Source organism: Notolabrus celidotus, chromosome 5 (assembly GCF_009762535.1).
Source record: "Notolabrus celidotus isolate fNotCel1 chromosome 5, fNotCel1.pri, whole genome shotgun sequence".
Lineage (NCBI taxonomy): Eukaryota > Metazoa > Chordata > Actinopteri > Labriformes > Labridae > Notolabrus > Notolabrus celidotus.
Window position 1 is genome coordinate 29,841,996 of NC_048276.1, and position 21,886 is coordinate 29,863,881.

Consider the following 21,886-nt stretch of genomic DNA (forward strand, 5'->3'; position numbering starts at 1 on the left):
ACTCCCTTTCATTTCATCGTAATTTGCACTGAAGACCGAGCTCATTCATAAGTATAAAAAGAGATAACTACAAGATTACTGATCTTCAAAACACCTTGACAACCCATTGACAACGGTTATTATCCTTCACTAACATGAGCAACACCAGAGGCAAACTGATCTCACGTCAGGTTAGCGATCTCTACAAAGAAACTTAACCCATGAGCGGTGGTGATGATAGCAGCAGGGTTCAAAGTTGTGACATTAGTTTATTTTTAAAGGTGTGTGAACCTCAGAGCTCAGAGAAGAAGGAGAGCTGAATGAGGACAGTTTCATGTTCAATCCACCGCAACAGGCAGATAAGAATCCATCATCATGGAACGCTGACTGCAGTCGAATCACTGGGACTATTTTTAAATGACTGCATTTTTTGCCAACGTGTTTGTATCTTAAGTAAGTAGCTGGGGATAATAAGCTTCACATTCTCATTCTCACATCTCACCCTGTAGGTATTCTATTTCCCATAATTACCTAATAACCATACATTATCCCTTACTAAATAAATACATACAAATGTATTCCATCCATTGTTCCATTCTTTTCTAAATGATTCAATTTCTTTCTGTTTTTCTATGCTGTTCCATTCCTCTCTGTTCTACTCTACTTCATCACCTTCCATTCTAAAACATTTATCTATTGGATTCTAAACCACTCCATTCTATTCTGTTTTTTAATAACAGTCATCTCTTTTAATGAAATAAAGAGTAAAATGAAACACAGACGTAGAAAAGAAAACAAAAACTCTAAAGCCTCTCAAGTAGAAGACCCTAGAAGGAAGTTTCTAATTCCCTTCTTCACTCTTCTACTTTCTTCTCTTATCACAGCCCCCTCCCTTCCTCCCTCTTTTCGCCCCTTCCTTTTAAAATAGCAGCTCTTCATTAACCACATTCACTTCCTTTTTCCTGTAATCAAAATGCAGTGTTAGTTTCCGAGTTCTTCAGAAATGTCTCTGTCTCCAGGGAAAGTTCCTGTGATGGAGACGCCCTGTTTTTCTACTTTAATGTGTTTTCACATCACACGAGTCGGGAAACACAAGACTGGTTCTCTCAGGCCGCCATCTTTCTCTCTTGTTTTTGAAACAACTACGATCTATAAATATCCTCAGAGATGTCCTTCCTCATTTTATCAATACATAAGTCTGCCCGTCCAGTTTACTGCACAAAGGTTGCAGCAGCTGGAGACTATATTTAGGGTACTTGGGTACTTTTACAGGGACTGGAGCCAGTTGAGGTTCCTTGTTCTTGTGATATAAAAGCAGGTTTAGTTCCTGAGTAAAACTCAGACTCACAGTGAAGTAGAACGGGTGAGCATGTTGGCCCAGTTTCTTCAACAGCCTCTCTTGCAGCCGACTGTTGGGTTTACGCTCCTCAGGCACCGGAGGGAACGCCTAAGAGAGAGGAGGAGGAGGAGATGACGAAGGTGCTAGAATCTACTACAGTGGAACCTTGTCCTCAGGGGGTTTGAGGGTGAGTGTGGAGTGGATTCTCACCTGGAAGGTGGAGATGTATAGGTCCTTCCTGAAGGACAGACCGAGCACGTCCAAGTCCTCACGTCCATAACGAAAAGCACAGGTGAGGGTGACGAAGACTGAAGGGAGGAAGAGGAGGAGAAACAAAGTGTGTAAGTTGTATTTGGCAAAAAAAAAACAAAGAGCTCCTCTGCACTTCAGAACTTCTTTATCTATGGTCATAAAATCAGACAATAAGCTCCTCCCTCTTTGTTTAACCGCTTCATTTTCATTAGTAGCTCTCGCTCTCTCCAGTCACTCTACCACCGCTATTCTCTCTCTCTCTCTCCCTCACATAAGCGTCAGGCTTTGTGCAACTCATTGTAAAATCTCTTTTCATTTTGGACAAATCTGACAGCAGATATTTTGTTAAGATCTATATCAGTCCGATCGCTTCACTACAATGTGACGCAGATGTTCCCGAAACTCCGGACTGGATCCTAAATGAAGCCGGCGATCTGTACCCTCCTCTTCAACAAACACTTTGATGTCAGGAGGAGGAAGCTGTCCTACCTTTCCTGTCCTTCAGATACTCAGGGTCGACGAGGATGACTCCATCTGTCAGCAGCAAGGAAGGAGGAAGAGAAACCGCAGAGTCAGCACAGACACTACAGATGTCAGAGTTCAGTCAGCTGTTCCTGGTGCTGGCCCCTTTAAACCACAAACTCACACGTGTTCAGGTCTTTGTTTACAGAGCTGATGAAGCTCTGTCACACATGGATTCATTCATAACCCTGTTACTGTATTTCAATACATCTTAACATGAATACAACACAATATAATAAACATTTATAAATTATATAAATCTGTTCCGACTCACCTACGGGGTCGACGTGGTCCAAGTGATCCACAAAGTCTCTCTTTCCGAGATAAACTGTCACCTGCAGAGACCGAGGGGTCAGTTATTTTCTGTCATGATCTTTATTAAATCAACCATCATTTTCTACATTTAATTGTTCAACAAACAACAAACCAACATTTTTATAATGGCGTTCTAGACTCTGAATATTTTTCAATAATTTGCTTCTCAAATATTGTATCTCTTCAGCGACAGAGTAGATAAAGCAGACTTTAGGGTTATGGAAAATATAACATCTTGTCCACATAAAATAATCCAACAAAAACCATTGATAATAAACATATGATCAGTTTAACACAGCTGCAAAGATCTTTCAGTTTGTGTTGTTTTGGCGCCCCCTGTGGACAAAGTATGTAGTGCATATAGTTCCAGTTTGACCTAAACTCAACTCTATTTATGTGGCAGCTATCAGACACTAAAGCATGCCCAAAAAGAGAGGAAAAAAGGATTGATGGACTGCAACAGTTAAATGAATGAAAAAAAATAAACAATAAGATAATAGTTAATATTATTTAATATATAAATATATATATATATATATATATATATATATATATATATATATATACGTATGTATGTATCTATACAGTGGGGCAAAAAAGTATTTAGTCAGCCACTGATTTTGCAAGTTCTCCCACTTAGAAAGATGAGAGAGGTCTGTAATTTTCATCATATGTACACTTCAACTACGAGAGACAAAATGAGAAAAAAAATCCAGGAAATCACATTGTAGGATTTTTAAAGAATTTATTTGTAAATTATGGTGCTTCTTTTGAAAAGTACACACACATACAGAAAGGACAGAACAAATAAAAACAAAAGAAAGAAAGAGAAACCAAGTGAATCATAGATGTGTGTGATGTTATTGTGAACGGCGGGCGGAATGAAAATACTGTGGTTAATCTACCAATCAGACACGTTCAGCATTGCAAGCCCTGCCCCCTGAAAGTCCCCGGACCTTTGAAAAGTACTACCCCCCTAGCAGGGGCTTTTTAGGGGGAGATTAACTACCCCAGAACTAAATTTAGACCCTGGTTCCTCCGGACGAAACACACGTAGTTCCGGGGTAAAGTTCCTGTGGTCGAAAAACACCTTGTGACATTAAGTGTGTGCACTTTTACCAGTAGAATAAGTTTCTCTTTGTGTTATTACTACTTTATTGAACATTTCTGCCTGAACACCTTTGTCTGTTTTGATATTTCAGCAGCAACAGAGAGAGCATTATCTCCCCCCGCTGTGTGTAAGAGTGTGAGCTGCTGCAGAGAATGTAAACAGTGACTCACCTTACAGTTGGGGCTCGACTTCTTGAAAACTCTGAGAGGTTTGGAAAGAAGAAGAAGAAGAAGAAGAAGAAGAAGAAGAAGAAGAAGAAGAAGAAGAAGAAGAAGAAGAAGAAGAAGAAGAAGAAGAAGAAGAAGAAGAAGAAGAAGAAGAAGAAGAAGAAGAAGAAGAAGAAGAAGAAGAAGAGAAGAAGAAGAAGAAGAAGAAGAAGAAGAAGAAGAAGAAGAAGAAGAAGAAGAAGAAGAAGAAGAAGAAGAAGAAGAAGAAGAAGAAGAAGAAGAAGAAGAAAGAAGAAGAAGAAGACAGACGAAGAAGAAGAAGAAGAAGACGAAGAAGAAGAAGACGAAGAAGAAGAAGAAGAAGAAGAAGAAGAAGAAGAAGAAGAAGGAAAAACAAAAGATTAGAGTTAGCTTATTTTCATGTTTAGGTTTTATTTCTCTCACTTGTAGAAAAATAAAAACAGGTGAAGCTGAAAAGTGAACACATTAAGACAACACTTCTGACTGCCTTGAGTAAATAATCAAGAGGAAATATCTGAGTTTCAAACTGTTTATTTCAACACAGCAGGAAGCCGAAGAGGAAGTGGTTTGAGAAACAAACCGAGTGCATGAGCGGGGTTATTATGGGATGTCACCACAGAGCTTCAAAGGGGGCAGGTGGATGTTTAGGTTGTGCTGTTTGATTTTAAAGGACTCGTATCATTTATATAGAGCTTTATTTTTCTGTGGCTTAAACCAGGCGATGCTCTAACTTTATTTTAAACCTCACTGTGAAACTGTCTGTGGTTTGATGAGCTGATGACGGCTGCATTAAGATTCACACTCTTTAAATTTACCAGAAAAGTCTCGCTGAGTTTCTGTAAATCCAGCAACCACAGTCATGAAAACAAATAGTCTAAAGGTTAAAAAAAGAACACCCAGAAAACTGTGAAAATTGAGCACAACTTATCAAATTACTGAAAACAAAGTCTGCACGTACGATGGTTTGAAGAGTGTGTCTAACACTAGCAGAGCTAGCTCCACCAGCCTTCAGTCCTCCTTGCAGGTTAATGTCCACATGCCTGTGCTGGTTCCTCATTGCTCTGGTGGAGTGGTTATTAGGAATGGGCAATGATTTTCGAATTTTTGAATATTCCAATATTCGTTGACTTATTAAAATTGAAGCGTTACTTCGAATATTTTCTCATTTTAAAAGTACAATTTTTCATCATTTTTACCGGTGCCTGGTTGTAATACAGTATTCCCGCCAGACAGTGGCTACAGCAGAGCGTCTTAGGCCTAGGGTCCACAGGACACGTCGCGTTGGGTTAGGGGTGCGCTGTACACGTCGCAGCCGATACGTTCCCATTCTAGTCAATGCTGTAGGGTCCACAGGGAGCGCCGCAGCGCATCTCAGCTCTGTCTCGGGAGCCTGCCCCCGCGCCGCTCCGCCAGAGGAACGCTTCAAATCTATTTTTGAAGGATCCCGCGCCCAGCACGTGTCAACATGTACAGAACAGAACAACCTGGACAGGAAGTCAGGCACATCCGCAAATTTCAAAATAAAACACCATATACGGACTACGGACCGTTTAAAGATGGTATAGATCAGAAATACACATCGATTACGGATGTAAGCTGCAAACAGCCACATATCTGTGATCCATGTCGACTACAACAAGACTTTAAGATGATAACTGTGTCAGAAGGTAACAGGACAACAACATAGAGCCAATTTATTATTCAGTCCCTCCAGGAATTTGCGATTTTGCGATCGCAACTATCAACGCAAATTCAATCAATCAGGACGATTTTTGCGCGGCCTTGTCATTTTATACAATCACCGAAACTTTCCCGCAAATTTGACCAATTACCTTAACCTCAGCCCCTGTACGTCATCGGTTTCCTCATCAATTTCACTTCCTTGGAACATAAACATATGTCCTCACCCGATCGGCACTTTTCAACAACAAAACACGCACGGAGAATGGGTGAAGAGCGAGGACAGCAGGCAGGACAAGTGACAATTACATCTTTGTTATTTATAGATACTAGAGTTATTATCTGAGGAGCTCAGTGTTTGCTTGGACACATACCTGCAGCAGGTGTGCTGTGTGAACAAGCTCTCCTCACCTCCATGTATCTGTCTCCTCTTCATTGAGGATTTTTATCCCCGGTGTGCGATAGTGACAAAGACACAACCGGGGGACGTCTGTTTAATATTTGAGGTTTGACTTTGTTGCCGCCATTACTGTAAAAAGCTCTGCGTCTACAGCTTGATTTAATGCAGTTTGGTGAAACATCAGACACCTTCAGTAAGTTTTGATCAACTCCTTGTTGAAAGATGCAGATGCATTTCAGAGTGCCGTGATCTGTTTGTCAAGTGCCTCTGTCACTGCGAGGTGCATTCAGGGACCGTCATAAATGTGCAATTCAGCCCTTTAATGGCATTTTTCTGTGAATCAAGAGAATCAAAATACAGTCAGTGGCCACATCAAGAATGTTTTCTACAAACAACTGTAATTTAGCATATTTACTTGCCCCTGACATGTTATTGGGGGGAAAAAAATCGCAACTTTCACCGCAATTTTTTCAAAAAGCTGTCGCAAAATCAGGCTTTTTGGGCCGCAACAATCCCAAAAAAATCCTGCGAAATCCTGGAGGGACTGATTATTATTAAGCTCATATAAGCCTGCAAAAACTAAAGGGGGGGGGGGGGGGGGGGGCGTGATTATTGGAATAATCGTCGAATAGATGCCAATGATTATGGAATAGTATTTTGGCTTGAAATGCCCATCCCTAGTGGTTATACGTCAGTTTAATCAGACTACGCCTACATACAACTTTATCTCCATTTACTAGATCAACATACTGACAAACCACGCCACGCTACGAGACAACATCTGTCACCTGTGCTTGTTTACATCCAGGTAGTAGAGCTTTATAGTGCAAGTGTCGCTTCAAATGCAAACTTGTCAGAGGGGTCTTAGATGGCAGTGTGGGTCTATTTGCATACTGTCAGCTTCCCCACAGAGACATAAAGAGAGAGATCACAGCACTCGTGAGAAACAGTCACTCCCTCTCACAGAGTTCAAAGTCACGTCTTCAGTTTGAGGCTGAAGTCTCAGACCTGCAGACGTTCAGGAGAAGGACATCTCTAACTTTCTGCTGCTGATTTCACTAATTTCCAGCAGAGCTATAGCTGATGACTGTTTCCTGTCCACACCCCCACAGTTATATTTAGATCTCTTCAAAGCTCACATTAAACTGATTTACGGGGTATTGTGGCTCCAGTTTTGGCACTAAAGACGGTTTATCACTCGGGTGTTTTCAGCTGCAGATAGACAGAAACACAGAAACACTCAGTGAATGATTTGCAGGAGCTAGAGGAGTCCCTGAAACTGGAAAAAATCTGTTTTCCAAAAGACAAATCAGAAAAGCAGCAAACCCTCAGACTGAAAATGATTTTTAAAAAATAACAACTACTGTATTGTCTCTCCAAATGACTACTATTTTCTAAAAAGCTGATAAAGTATTGTGAATTTAATTATTCTCATTTTAATTATTTGAACAAGCAATCTCTTTTCAGCCCCATTTCAAAACTTTTGAAACTTTTCCTGACTTTTGCTTTAAGATGAAGCCAAACCGGACGAGATGTTTGCATTGCATCTCTCCGTTGGGCAACAGGAAACCTTAAACTTGTTGCACCCGTTCCTCCATCTCTGAGCTCTTCTGAGAAACATGACGGCAGCTTCTAACTCTCAGGTTCCTCCTGAGTTGTGAGAAACACAAACAACTTCAACAATCTCCTGGAATTTAAAAAACTTAGACTACAGACTGTCTGAGCAGCTTCAGGAGGAATAACCTGCGCTGTATGAAGGACGAGCACGAGCACGAGCACGAGCCCACTGTTCATTTAATGTGTCTTTTAAAAAAGGTCCATGAAGATGACATTTGGACCACAGGTGTCTCTCTTCAGGTCGGACAGAGTCGAACATGATTAATGGGTCATATGTGTCCTTTAGCAGCTCTCTCTTGACCAGGCAGTGCCCATTACCTTCACAAACCATACAGTGCATTCAGCTAACACAAACACACCCTCAGCCTCTGCAGCGTGAAACAAGTTCTTCTTTTTGGGCACTGCCTGATTGTGAATTTGTACGTTCACATGGACTCTAGTTTCCCAGCTATGAGCCTCATCCCTGTTTTGATGGCGTTAATGTGCACACAGATAAACCTGGTTGTTCATGATAATACTTGTACCCTGGTTTCTGATTACTGCATCTTATTCGTGCAGGCAGCGGACTCAAAGCTCAGCTTCTTTATCCCTTCAGACGTAAAGATGCTCTTGGGCCGCGTCTGCACAGGTAGTCAGCAGCTGTTAGAAACCAGGGTAAGATGCATGCATGATACAGTATCCTGTTTTCTAAAATCACGATAAAAAAAACTGCAGTTTCTTGAGGGGTGCTTGAAGCTGGCTCTGGAAGTATCGTAAACCACATACACACAAACTCAAAAAAGCCGATCTTTACAGCAGAAGTAAAAATGTTTACAGGCTGGTTCGAAAAACGAGTGTAGTCTGGACAGCTCATTTCTGGATCGGAACACACTGTATGGGGGGTGAACTTTTTCATTACGCAGCATTTTGGAAGACATTAAGATTACGAGTTTTCCATTATGAGAGGCACAGCTGACTTGCTTGACAGGCGGGAACACTGTAGCTGTTAGCTAGGAGGCTCAAAGCCTCTTTACGTCATACTAGCTCAACAGCAGTTAGGTTGAGTTCAGCATTTCCATTATGTCTCCCGCCGACAATTGGCTTCAAGACAGCGCTTCAGAAACAGACGGGTGACGTCACGGATACTACATCCATTTATTATACAGTCTATTGATCTAATGTTTACACGTACAAACACAAAAACAGGATTCTTAAAAGAACAGATCAAAACCAGGATACTCAAGTCCATGTAGACGCACAATGTTAAGTCCACCTCACCAGCCAATTAAAATCAAGGGGCGGGGCTTACAGGACTTTCAACTGTGCCAGACTCCAGCTGCTACAACTACTACTATCCGTCTCACCACTATCATCTCTCTCTCTTCATCTCCCTCTATCCCTCTCTCCAACTCGGTCTCAGCAGATATGTGTCTAACATGAGTCTGGTCCTGCTGGAGGTTTCTGCCTTTTAGAGGAAGTTTGCCACTGTGACTTGCTAAATGCTGCAAAGTGCTCTGCTCATGGTGGATTAAGATGAGATCAGACTGAGCCCTGTTTGTAAGATGAGACTGGATCTTTTCCTGTCTTGATGTTGGGTCTTTGTTTATAATATAACAGAGTACAGTCTAGACCTGCTCTGTTTAGAAAGAGTCTGAGGATAACATTTGTTGTGATTTGGTGCTGTAGAAATAAAGATGGATTGACTGAATCAAAGTGAATGTTAAGCATTCAGAGTTTCTTAAACCAGACTTAATGGTCACTGATAAAGGATAACCTTGCGACAATAAGTGTCGTGAGTAGCACTCTGAAACAGTTATGCACGCTGCCAGCTAAGGAAACGTTTTCAGACTTGTTGTGATATTTTCAGACTCAGGCTGTCCAGAAAGGTTCTAAAACTATAAGGAGTACATGAAAGAAAATATGCTTCTGTTATCAATTAAAAATAAAAAACCCACAGCAGCGGGTGAGAATAGAAATCTGCCTCCCTCTCACATCGTCTCTTTTTTATGAAGAAGTGAACGGAAGAACAAAAGAGGCCTGGGATAAAAAAGACACATGGGGAAGCATCAAGCCTCTTCCATCAGCTTGGTGACAGCCTTTTGTTACTGCATCTTAAACCAGAATCAATACAATCAAGATAATCAGCTCTACATGTGAGGTTGTCCTCACCTCTGATGTCTACCTGCTGCAGCTACAGTTGCAGGTGCTTCTTTAATAATCAGTTCTACGGTTGCCTAAACACATTATCTGTGCTTTGAGCTTTGGTTGTAAATTTAAATGTAAACTGGAGGAAGACCTGGTATCAATGATTCAGGATGTAAAGTGTCAGATCTCTCTCTCTCTCTCTCTCTCTGTCTCTGTCTCTGTCTCTGTGATTTAAGGTTTTAAACATCAGGGGAAAACTCTCGCCAAGAAAACAGCCGTCTCTTGTAAACACGTTTTCACGCTCGGCTGGATGCTTTCAAAACTTTCCAGCCAGATAAACATATCACAGCGCTGAGCAGCGAGCATCTGATCCACCTGCAGCCGGCCGGTCTACAGGGACACTTCAGGTAAACAGGAAAGCAGAGGAGCCCTCCTGTGACTGCTCACCTGATGCCAGCATTGAGCAGCTCCCTGTCAAGATGAGGGTTTACCTCTCTGTGAACAAATCCGCGGCTTTTCTTTTAGATGAAAACTTTGGGTTTCAAAGAGTGTTTCAAATGCGGAAAGACAACCACAGCTTTAGAGACATTTATTAGATACAGCAGAGACTGGACTTTGTTTTTATTAGCTCATTTAGCTCAGGTGCTTTGAAAACACTCAGATAAGAGAGGAAAACACTTCCAGCTATTTCCACACATTTATACTTTTACAGACAATGCCATGTTATAATTGTCAGACTATGTTTTCAGCATCTCAGGAATCATAGGGTTGTAGATATGATAGGACATGATTGGATACAATAGAGATAGAAGATGCCATACATAATGCCCCTAAAGTGTAAATGGGAGGGTTAATGCCAATAGTGCCCCCATGAGGAGTCGTACAGTAGTGAGGTGTTCAAACGAGGGAGGAAATCTGTTGAGCTGCTGGTGCCTGCAACGCGAATTCTCCAGGTTGAAACCATAGACTGTATTAATAATGAACGTAGTGTCCGTGGCGTCACCCATCTGTTTCTGAAGCGCTGTTTTTAGGCCAATCGTCAACGGCAGCCATATTGCTCCTGTCAAGAGATTGTGACGTAAAGAGCTACAGTGTTCCCGCCTGTCAATCAAGTCAGCTGTGCCTCTCATTGGAAGACTCGTAATCTAAATATCTTTGAAATTGACGTGTTAGAAAAAAAATCATCCCCTACAGTGTGCGCCGATCGAGAAATGAGCTATCCAGACTACACTTGTCTCTTTTACCAGGCTGTGAACATGTTTATTTCTGCAGTAAAGATCGACTTTTTTGAATTGGTGTGTATGTGGTTTCCGTTACTTCCGGAGCCAGCCTCAAGCGGATCCTCGATTAACTGCAGTTTTTAACACTTCCACATTGGACTCATAGTTTTTGACCAGAGGTTTCCGCTTGGTTAAAATGCTCCCGCACTCCAGAAGTTTCAGGACAAGATGATGGTGCAACAGCCACCATTTCTGGTATGTTTTGTTTACCTGTCACTCCCCGGTTGCTGTTCTGCATGCACAAACAGGTATAGTAAGGATGCAACACAGCTCTAAAAACCAGGATGTGTCTGCACACGCATGAAAAACCTTTGCAATGACATCACTTACTAAATATTAACACTAAATTCTTTAGCAACTCATTTTGTCAACAATGTTACAGAATTGATGCACCGAGATAAAAACGTATGTTAGTTAATGAATAATGGCACACAGGGACTCAGACCTGGACAACAGACTGTATAAAATATAAGCGTCTAAACTACGCAGATCAAAAGAGCAGGAAACCATGGTTCCTCTGGGTCACAGTTCAGTGTGACACTTCATGCTGAATCAGACCGTTAACACCAAAACAACGTCCAAACACAGATACACATTAGCTAAACAACACCAATAACCAGAGTGGACTTTGGCCTGAGCACACCGTGACTCACAAACACAGACTCTGAGCTGCTTCACGTCAGGAGTAGGACTTCTATTCGACACAACTTCCTCATACTCACCGGTCTGCTTCCTCTCTGTACTTCCTCTGCAGGACTCAATCGTCCGCCCCGAGACACGCAGCCACCATCTCAAACAGGTGTCTGACTTCGAGTGGATCATTGATAATCAAAGACTTCAAACTCAGTCAGTAAACACAGAGATGCACATTTCTTTTACATACAGAAACTAAAGCAGAAAAAAACGTGAAGGAACTCCCAGAACACAGCAGCCGAAGCCAGAAATTTCCACTTCCCTCACGACTAGGGTTTTATTTTGGTAGTTCTGCCCAACCTTCCTGCCTGCCCATTGGGGGCAGGGGCTCATACCATAGGACAGTATTACTGGAAACATTAGTAGTTTTGAAACCATGAAACTTTTTTAGACATGGCATACTTTGACACTGCTAACCTGCCCATGTTAAGTTGGAACCCTGAGAGAGAGCTCCAGTAGACAAAGCTCCCAAACTAAAGAATCAGAAGTGACTTAATGATTGTTTCATTATGCTCCAAAGAACTCATAAAAACGTTGGTTGGTTTGTTTGCTACCCAAGTGGTGCATCTTCCTGTCTGCTGTGTGTCTCTGCTTCGCCCTCTGTCACAGGTATTACACTATCACGCTTACTCTCCTCATATACAGGTCAGCAAACACTGAAGTTTCACAGAATAACCTTTGGGATCTCATACAGATGCACAGGGATTTGCATCTCAATTATCATCAGACTGCTTGAAGGCCAGTTTTAACTGATGACCTCAGATGTCATGAGTCTGAGACGATTGGAAGAGCCGGGCTGTGGCTGTGACTTTTTTGTGTGCAAAATTAACGTTTTACCTCATCTGCCATTGGCTAGTGACCTCTAAAAATGTACAGGCCAAAAATATTTTTCACCGACAAAAATAAAAAAAATCATGCCTTATTTGATTTAAAATAATTACCATACGTTTTTATTATGAAAATCAAACTTAAGCCAGGACTTAGGCTGGCCAGCCACATCAATTTTTCAGTTTTCTTTGAAACGTTGTATAGTAACATTACTCCGTTTAGCTGTCTGTTCCTCTTCTTGATCGTCTCCTGCCTCTTTGTTTATCCTTTTTGTTTGTGGGGGCTTCACGCCGGGAATGTCAAACTACTACTACTAATGTAGCGATAATCTGTACGCTGTGCCAAATTTCAGGTAATTTGATGATAGAGGCATTTAATTTCTGTCGGATACTACACAATACAAGTCTGAATACAAGTCTGAAACAGCCCTGCAGATGCAAAGCATATGCCCTGCACATGGACTGAATATAGAATTGCAAGCCTGTCTGAAGGGAGAGGTGAGTCATTACAACAGAACATGCGTTTACGTCTATGATCTCCTTTAATGTCCTAATAACCAGGGAAAAAAATCTGATTACTTTCATTACTGTTAACTGTTAACTGTCAATTGTTGGTGTGAGACTTTTTCTTTTGTTTTTTTACTAGTATAATATGAAAGTTCAAACTGCAGGTAAATCAAACACAGGCTCATGTTAAAATAAACCCTGTTAGCATGTCACGTGTAACTCATACTGCAGCCCAGGCTGGAAAACAAACATCTTATTCTGTTGGCTTTGCCCATCCCTCCTGTCATCTTGGTGACATTTACCTACCCTACTTGAAGACCTGAAAACACTTACTGTAATGATAATAATAATAATAATAATAATAATAATAATAATACTGATAATAATAGTTAAGTTAAACACAGCTGAGCACAGAAGCCATCAGACAGGTTTGAACAAAAACTAAATGAGCCATTTAAACACCGGAGGTCAACGAAAATCCAGGAGGAGGTTTGACTGAGAAAAGGAACGCTGTTTATAAGAGGTGTGACCATCAGGGATGGGTGTCAACAACCAGTTCCAACAAGTTTGAGCCACCAAAACATTTGCCTCTATGCTTAACGCTTCCCTAATCGATGCCTCTCTTTGAGTCGAGGAAGTAATAACGCTGAAACATTTGGCCATTAATATCAGGAGTGTCGTGTGTTTGACGCCCAACGCCACCAGTGCCCTGTTATGTGGCATCTTTCAGCAGAACACAAAAAGAGTCCTTGTGAATGCATCCTAGTTTATTTTGTTAATCTAATGACAAAAAACACAAAAATTCCCTCTTTAATGAAAACTTAAAGGCATTCTTGAGAGAGCTTTCAATAGCTGGTGTAACGACGACTAGAAATTACATATTCCTTTGATGAAACCTTGAGCAGAAACAGACTCGTGTTAGACAGACATCTGCCTGCTAATTCTATTAATCAAATCCACCTAAAAGTCCATCTAAAACCAAGCGTCAACCTCCAGCCGTGAGAATTGAAGCCAATGCGGAAGTGTTAAAAACTGCAGTTCCTCGAGTGTCCGCTTGAGGCTGGCTCCCGAAGTACGGGAAACCACATACACACCAATTCAAAGAAGACGATCTTTTCAGCAGAAATAAACATGTTTACAACCTGGTACAAAAAATAAGTGTAGTCTGAATAGGTCATTTCTCGATCAGCACACACTGTACAGGGGTGAATTTTTTCATTGGCAGCAGGTCCGAAGATATCAAGGTTTCGAGTTTTCCCTTATGAGAGACACAGCTGACTTGATCGACAGGCAGGGACAATATAGCTGTTGGTTAGTCGGCTCAAAGCCCACCTCTTTGTGTCACAATTGCTCGACAGAAAGTAGGTTCAGTTCAGCATTTCCAATGTGGCTGCCGCTGACGACTGGCTTCAAAACAGTGCTGTAGAAACAGACGGGTGACGTCACAGATACTACATCCATTATTTATACAGTCTATGTCTACAACACATTATTGGCTAAGATCACCATGTACAGTAGATGGTGATGTGCATGCAATAATGGACATCATTTTTATTCAATTATTATATTTTATCAAATACAAATTAGATCTCTCTAATCATCGGCATCAGTCGTTGGAAAAGCGATAGTCAACCACTACTGCTTAAATATTGTTTGTGTCTTTTCTTTCACTCTATCGTTGTTTATTGTTTACACTTGGTGCCCAAAATGCTGGCACACAAATGACTGAAAAGTGGGTATCTTCCATGTCGTCATGCTTTAATACCTCACACCCGACTGTTTTAACCTCAGAAAAGTGAAGAAAACCATTAGTGGACAATATGTAACTGATCATTTTTCATCAATATCACACTGCGTCTTATAATACCTTTCTAAATTCAAACTACTGCCTCGTGGTGACCGTCTACAAGCTTTTACACAAACACACAGGCTTGAGCTTTAACGAGTCGGAGATAATGGGACACTAAACCGCAGCTAGTTAGATAATAAGTCGTAAATTTGAACACCAAAACATCATCTGTTCTATCCTTTTGAATCTGAGAACACGGTTCTCCTTGACGGTGAACAGACGACTGAGAAAAGCTGGGGTCAATTAAAAAACATCCTTTTTTATTATTTTACAGAAAAACCCCAAGAGCAGTGACAAGCAGCACTTGTTTTCCTGAAGCACAACCGCATCGCCGTTATCAAGAATAGGACAGAAGCTGCTTGTTGTTAAGAGTCCCTCGGGTTTCTAATAAATGTAACTCAATGATATTTGGGTATAATGGAGTCATTGAGCCGTGAGTTAGATTAAATTATAACAGTTATATATTTGTCTGGTTGTGGTGAAGCTCACAGACTGTTTTAGGGCTGCCCTCAGCCACAGTTTAATGTTTGTCTTTGATAAAAAACCAAAATGATTGAAGTCACTTGGTGGGAGCTTCCAGCGCTATGTTGGGTTACATTTGTAGTTACTCTTTAAAATGAAAACTAGGTCACAGGTAGGGATTCAAAACACGAGCGATTCAACACTGTGACTGTCACTACAAATACAAACCTCCTCTGACACACCTGTTCTGTCAAACAGGCAGGAAGTAAAGTGACAAACAAAACCCTGCTCTGATTGGCTGTGAGCCAGAGGCCGAAGGACAAAAACAAAGATCAAGAACATCTTCAACTTCTGGAGGTTTCACAGAACTACTGATACGACTTCTCAACATGTTTCGAAGAGACTGCATTATAAAAACTGCCCCAAGGTTACTCTACGTCCTGCTTTGATAACAAAGAGGCCTTTATTTTGAAAGGTACAGTATAGCTAGGTGTGAAATAACTAGCTAAAATTGTTGGACGTATCAACGCCACTTGAACAAACATAAGTGTTTATGTTAGGGATGCAAATTTTTGATCTTTGGAAATGTTAATCAATTATCAATTAATCATAAAAAAAACATAAAAGTTTTCTATCTCAAAAACAATGCCAAATGTGTTTTTTCCCCTGAATCAAATTTTCCTTCACGACACAATGTATATACCTGACGGTATTAAAAAGCTACGGATCGTATTGAGGTGTTCAAAACGTTAAACACGCTGAATATCATCGTGTGGAGCAGGCTCATAATCTCTGCGGATATACAGTCATAAAAGTGAAGGCTCAGACTTCAACAAGGGAACTGAACAGAAACATATTTTAGACTCAGTATCCAGTTTTCTGTCTTCTCGTTCTTATTGAGAAAAATAAGCGTGTGAATGTGATCAGGTGTCAGCCGGGAGCCCAACCGGGTCATAATCAGTCCAGCGGCGTAGAAATAAAGCGCTCGTGGAGACCTGTCACTCAGCCGCATCCCCCAGCTGAGCGTCTCCGCTGTGCACAACACCTTCAGTCGGCTGATTCACATCGAAACATGCTTTGAACTTAAAACACCTCCCCGTTAGCTGAACCAAGTATAAGACCACATGATGTTTGTTCCACGAGAAAATCAAAACAAAAAATGTGTTTCGAGTACGTTCTTAATAACAATCAATTAATCGATACTTGATTAATTGTTGACATCCTTAGTTTATGTTGTCAAAACAGGTATCGTCCACTGAGGCTGTGCTCACAAATTCGATGTGCAAAATATCGATATGTGCATCAATGCACGTGTTCCAGGATCAATATGGCAGGAGACGCTGCAATGTCAGTTCGGCAAGACCCGTGATACGATGCAGAATAAAGCGGATTAGCAATAGTAGAAGCTGAACCACATGACGCAGCGCATGCCTCAAATCAAAACAAACAAGCATGGATAAGACACGGTTGCTCGCAGACACAGCTGAGGGTAAAGACATAGGAGCATTTGGGATGTTTGCAAACACAAGGAGGCTGGGACAAATCTCAGTCTACGAACTGAGTGGCCGCTTGCAACAGGTAGGACGACGCACAGAGCCAGTGTGTGCTGTCCAAATAGACAACTTCTCAGCAGGCTCAGGAGATCACAAGAACTACCTTTAGATCAGCTGATGAACAACTGAAAAGGAGAGAATCTTACAGCTTATGTGCATGCAATATCTACTTACTACCACCTAGAATTCCCTCAACTTTTCAGGCCTGTACTTACATTTTGTTCTAAAAAGTGATTGCATGAACAAATGTGAGAGGACAGAGCATGACCTTTACCATCCCAGGCTTCACTATTACAGAAGAAGTCATACGGCAGCTGTGACTGTAAATAAATCTACTTTTTGGCCTCGGATTTTTGGTGGAGTAGATGCGGAAATCGGCGGGTAATGTTGGAAACTTTCTCTGCCGCTTGTTGATCTTTTATCAGCGAAAGCAGCCGATCGCTGTGTCCATCTACAACCGTGTTTATATCTTCAACAGGCTGCACTGTTTGCATCATGCTTCCTCCCCTCCCTGTTTCCCACCTGTTTCCTAACAGGAAGAGAGAGAGAGAGAGCGAGAGAGAGAGAGAGAGAGAGAGAGAGAGAGAGAGAGAGAGAGAGAGAGAGAGAGAGAGAGAGCAGGTCTGTTTGCTTAAATCTCAGTAAATGTCAGCATCCGTCACAGAAGAAGAGCCGCCCTGATTGTAAAGTTCAATCACTAAAGAACCAGAGAAGAAGAAAGCCTGAGAGCACCCCAAGTAAACAAAGAGGTGTTTGTGCTAAAACTCACCAACCTGTGTGTGTGTGTGTGTGTGTGCGTGCGTGCGTGCGTGCGTGCGTGCGTGCGTGTGTGTGTGTGCGTGTGTTTGTGTGTGTGTGTACAACAAACATATAGGAAGTAAACAGCCTCAGATTAAAGCTGAGTCTGCACTTTAATATCACAGTCATCGTTTTATTAAAATGTGCAGAGTAAACAACACACTGGACCAGGCCGTAAAAGCTCCGTCTCAGCTGTAATACAGAGAAACAGCATGTAAACAAGGCGCAAAACAAAGAAAGCCTTTAAACCCTGCAGAGCTCATTCCAGGACTGAAGAGCATTTGTAGATTTATTTCAGCTCAGAAGTCTGAAAACAGGTTTTATAATTCTGATCAGGATCTGCAGATAGTCTGGTTTAACAATGGAGACAAAAACAGCTCATACGCCACAGTTCCAGCTCCATGTGTGAAAAACCTGAGAACCGGAGAAACCCTCCATCGGCTAACGAAGCTGAAGTTACAACCAAAGGTCCTGATCCGAAAAAAACCACTACACATAGACCTGTCAGATGTGGACTAGACTATCTAAGAAAGAGTACATATCAAAACACAGTTTCAGATTTCTGAAAATGCAAAAAAGGGTTCTGGGTTTCAGGGTTTTGGATCAGGACCTGGTCCACTGAAATCCAATTAAAACACCCTTTCTTGCATTTTTCACAAATAGAATAAAAGTCTCACATATCTAAAAAAGGCGTTTCAAGATCTTTAGCCTCTCTAAAATAATTAGGCCATATTTGAGATATCTTGGTGTAGCAGTTCTAGAGCAGGACCTGGTCCTAAGGGGTCTAGATTGGAAAAAAAAACCTGTGAAATAGACTTTTATGCATTTTCACAACTAGAATAAAAGACTCACATACTGAAAAGTGTGTTTAAATGAGTCTCTGGCCTCTTTACAATTTACACTTGATTTGAGGAGAAATGGGTGGTGTTTTTGGACCAGGACCTGGTCTTAAGTGGTCTAGAATAAAAATATGTAGTGAAATGGCCCTTTGTTGCATTTTAAAAAACCAGAATAAAAGGTTTCATGTCTCTAAAACTGTGTTCAAAAGAGTCTTTAGCCTCTCTACAATAATTAGGCCAGGTCTGAGAAGTCAGCATATAGTGGTTTTGGATCAGGTACTGGTCTTAAGTGGTCTAGACAAAAAAAGAAGCAGTCAAATCACCTTCTATCACATTTTCACAACTAGAATAAAAGTTAAACTGTGATTAAAATAACATTTAACCTCTCAACAATAATTAGGCCAGTCTGAGAAGTCAGCATATAGTAGCTTTGCATCAGGACCTGGTCCTCTGTGGTCTAGACTAAAAAAAGGAGCAAATCTCCCTTTGAAACATTTTTAACACTAGTACAAAGGTTTCACATATTTTAAAGGAGGGTTGAAATTAGTCTTTAGCCTCTGTAGAATCATTTAGCCAGATGAGAGAAATCTCTGTGTCCCGGTTCTGGATCAGAACCTGGTCTTCTGTGTTCTGAACGAAAAAAAGTAGTGAAATCGCCCTTTCTTGCATTTTCACAACTACAATAAAAGTTCCACATTTTTGAAAGCGTGCTTCAGAGAGTCTCTAGCCTCTCTACAATGATTTGGATCTGATAAATCTTGGTATAGCACTTCTGGATCAGGACCTGGTCTCAAGTAGTCTGACACAACCTTTTTTGAAGATATTCTAGAAAAATGTAGTCCAGATCTGAGAAATCTAGTGGTTTTGAGTCAGGACCTTATTTCTATAGAATAAGATGCTAACTTCAGTGTCAGGATCAGCAGCAGGTTTGGATTATACAAACATGTCAACACAGCATCTCCATCTGTCAAAGCCAACCCAACTGTTTGTTTCAGCTGGTCTTCGTTTTCTACAGAAACCCTCCATTGCTATAAGGAAACGATAATGTATTCAAAGATAAGGATCCAAACACTCCTCATTAAATATACAGCTAATTAGCATGAGGCTGCGGTCCCCTCTCTGGTAGCAGGCTCACCCAGATGGACCCTCAGCCTGCGCGCTCGCACCAAACTCCATTTACATTTAGTTTAAATATGAAACCTTTCCACGACTTTCAACCACACAACACATATTTGCATTTCTAATGTTTCATATTGACTTCATGTTGAATTCGGCTTTGATTTCATCCACAAAGCTGCTCTTATTTTCCTCCACTCCGGTGTTTTCTCACACATCTCCCCGTGTCGATACCGCCCACTACGGCCGTATTTTGTTGGAAAGGCACCGTGGGAATTCCCTCCTACAACACTAAATCAAATTCAGTACTCAATCACGCGAGACTGCCTTCTTCTTGTGAGGTGATTTAAAGAGTTAGTGTTGTCAGTTTGGGAGATATTTGTGTTAATTTGGATGAAAATGTGTCCGAGAGCCTGATGTGGAAATATGACAGATTTGTAAGCGGGGTCTGGAGCAGCGTCCCATTAGCTAACCCCACCCTGCTGCTGGGCTAACTTCGTCTCGACCGAGGTCACCACATTAAAGATAAAGTCAAGATCCCGGAGCCTAATGAGTGGTCTCTGCGGCAGGTTGTTGGTGTAAAGCTGATAAACTGTGGCGCACAGGCGGAGAAGAATCACCCCGCCCGGACCAGCAGCAGCTTGGCTAGCGTTAGCAAACTGCGTGAGAGCTAACTGGCTGTTAGCATAGCCGTCCTACCTGGTGCCCGCCTTGTCCCCCATCTCCTCGGCAGGCGGACTGCAGCAAAATCCCGACAAAATGAGCCCGGACTGGCGAGGTGTTGTGTGGAGAAGCTGTGTTTGTGATGCAGCTCAGTTCACCCGTCCATCCACAGCTAACTATCAGTATGCTAATTTAATTTAGCGCCGCCTCGACTCCTCTGGCTTCCGCAAAGGCAGGATCTATGTATCTGTGTGTGTGTGTGTGTGTGTGTGTGTGTGCGTGCATGTGCGTGTGTTTATGTAGTGGCTGCAGAGATCACGTTGCGCAACGCAGACTCTTTGGAAACATGACAACAAGAAGCAGAGTTAAATGTTAAATGTTGATTCATCCTAAAGGAGGACTGAGTCAGAGGATCGGACATGTTTAAAGGATCATTAAAGACCAAACACCGTCATTATTAAACCTGCCTCTCACTCAGACCTCATACACCTGTTATACACCTGTAGTGGAACACCTTATCTGCTGGGTGAACTGTGATGGGAAAGCGCAGGGACAGATTTATTTACTGTCTCTGAGCTTTAATTTAGTTTTATTAAGCCACGTTTACAGTATACTGTAATCTAATAGATGAACATTAATTAAGGACTGTGCTTTCATTCTTTTTGTTTTATTTTTTTTATACATCCACAGTGTAACATACAGTTTTCTTTCTTCCTTATTTTATGTGTTTGTGTATTTTTTTTCCTCATTCCTGTCATCTTTGTTTAATTGTTTGGTTTGATTCTGCAGTGGCTAAATATCCCATTAATAAGTTTAGTAGGGGATGATGTACAGTGAGCAGGTGGTTATGCTTATTAGAATCCTGACAGGGTGAGAGGACCCCAATGCAAATCTGCTCACTGAGACTGAAATACACTAAAAACTGCATTCTACTGTAAAATCGTAAACACATATTAAGTACAAAAGCCAAGACAATCTGCAGCTTTGAAAACTTAGAAACACATCTAACTCTTCAACCTGTCAGCTGAATATTTGGCTAAAGGGTCTGACTTTAATGCTTGATACACAGGGAAGATCTCCTGAAATAAGAGGGATAAGGGTAAATAAACACTGAACAAACACTTAAGTGGACTATTCCTCAATTCAAAAAGCTACACCTCCCTAAAACCGTACCAGCCCGTATGGATCTGTCCTGATTTGTTCATGAAACTCCTTCAAATATTCACAACAGCTGCTTCACAGGCACCCCTCACTACATCTGGATTTCTAGACCCCTAAGCCATACTGAATGCCTGCCAGGTGCTGTAAATCTGGCTTCAGCTACTGTAAAGACAGCACTCAGTAACTATCGTCAACTCTGGATATCTCTCGGATCCTCCCGGTATGTGAGTGGTTGTTCACTGCCTCCCGATTGAACGGTGCTCATACTCCCGTTCACAAGTTGCACACTGAGCAGTTCAGTTCACCAAAATATGAGTGCGTTCAATGAATTTTTATTACTACGGGTATAAAGACTTAAACAAGTTGACACAAAATATTGATTTAAAGAGGATGTTGTTGGGTTATTATTGTTCTTTTTTTGCATCTAAAAAGAAAAAGTGCCCCCATTTCCACAGTTGGCATCCATGGTTATGGATTCCTTCCGGCGTCCTTCATTGGGCCGGCCATACGACCCGGTTTCCCATTGGTATTTAAAACTCTGTGGCAGAGCTTTCCAACAGGGCGTGAGCTGTTAATCTGACGTTGTTAGCTGTAGTTTGTGTTTGTTCAGT

The 21,886-nt window shown here is 41.5% G+C and overlaps 1 protein-coding gene across 4 annotated transcripts in view; it reads right to left on the reverse strand.

Annotated features, from left to right (window-relative positions):
• Nucleotides 1-20,449, reverse strand: part of LOC117812409 (arrestin red cell) — a 37,031-nt gene extending 16,582 nt beyond the window's left edge. For 2 of the 4 annotated variants that reach the window (XM_034683151.1, XM_034683149.1), the window contains exons 1-6: nucleotides 20,151-20,379; nucleotides 3,689-3,719; nucleotides 2,367-2,427; nucleotides 2,060-2,104; nucleotides 1,529-1,626; nucleotides 1,328-1,426 (exon numbers count right to left, since the gene is read on the reverse strand). In XM_034683151.1, coding sequence (XP_034539042.1) covers nucleotides 1,328-1,426; nucleotides 1,529-1,626; nucleotides 2,060-2,104; nucleotides 2,367-2,427; nucleotides 3,689-3,719; nucleotides 20,151-20,173 — 357 coding nt within the window. In that variant the 5' untranslated portion in view covers nucleotides 20,174-20,379. Of the gene's footprint in view, nucleotides 1-1,327; nucleotides 1,427-1,528; nucleotides 1,627-2,059; nucleotides 2,105-2,366; nucleotides 2,428-3,688; nucleotides 3,720-20,150 lie in introns of all 4 variants that reach the window. The other 2 variants (XM_034683148.1, XM_034683150.1) reach the window with 2 other exon arrangements.
• Nucleotides 20,450-21,886: the final 1,437 nt, after the last annotated feature.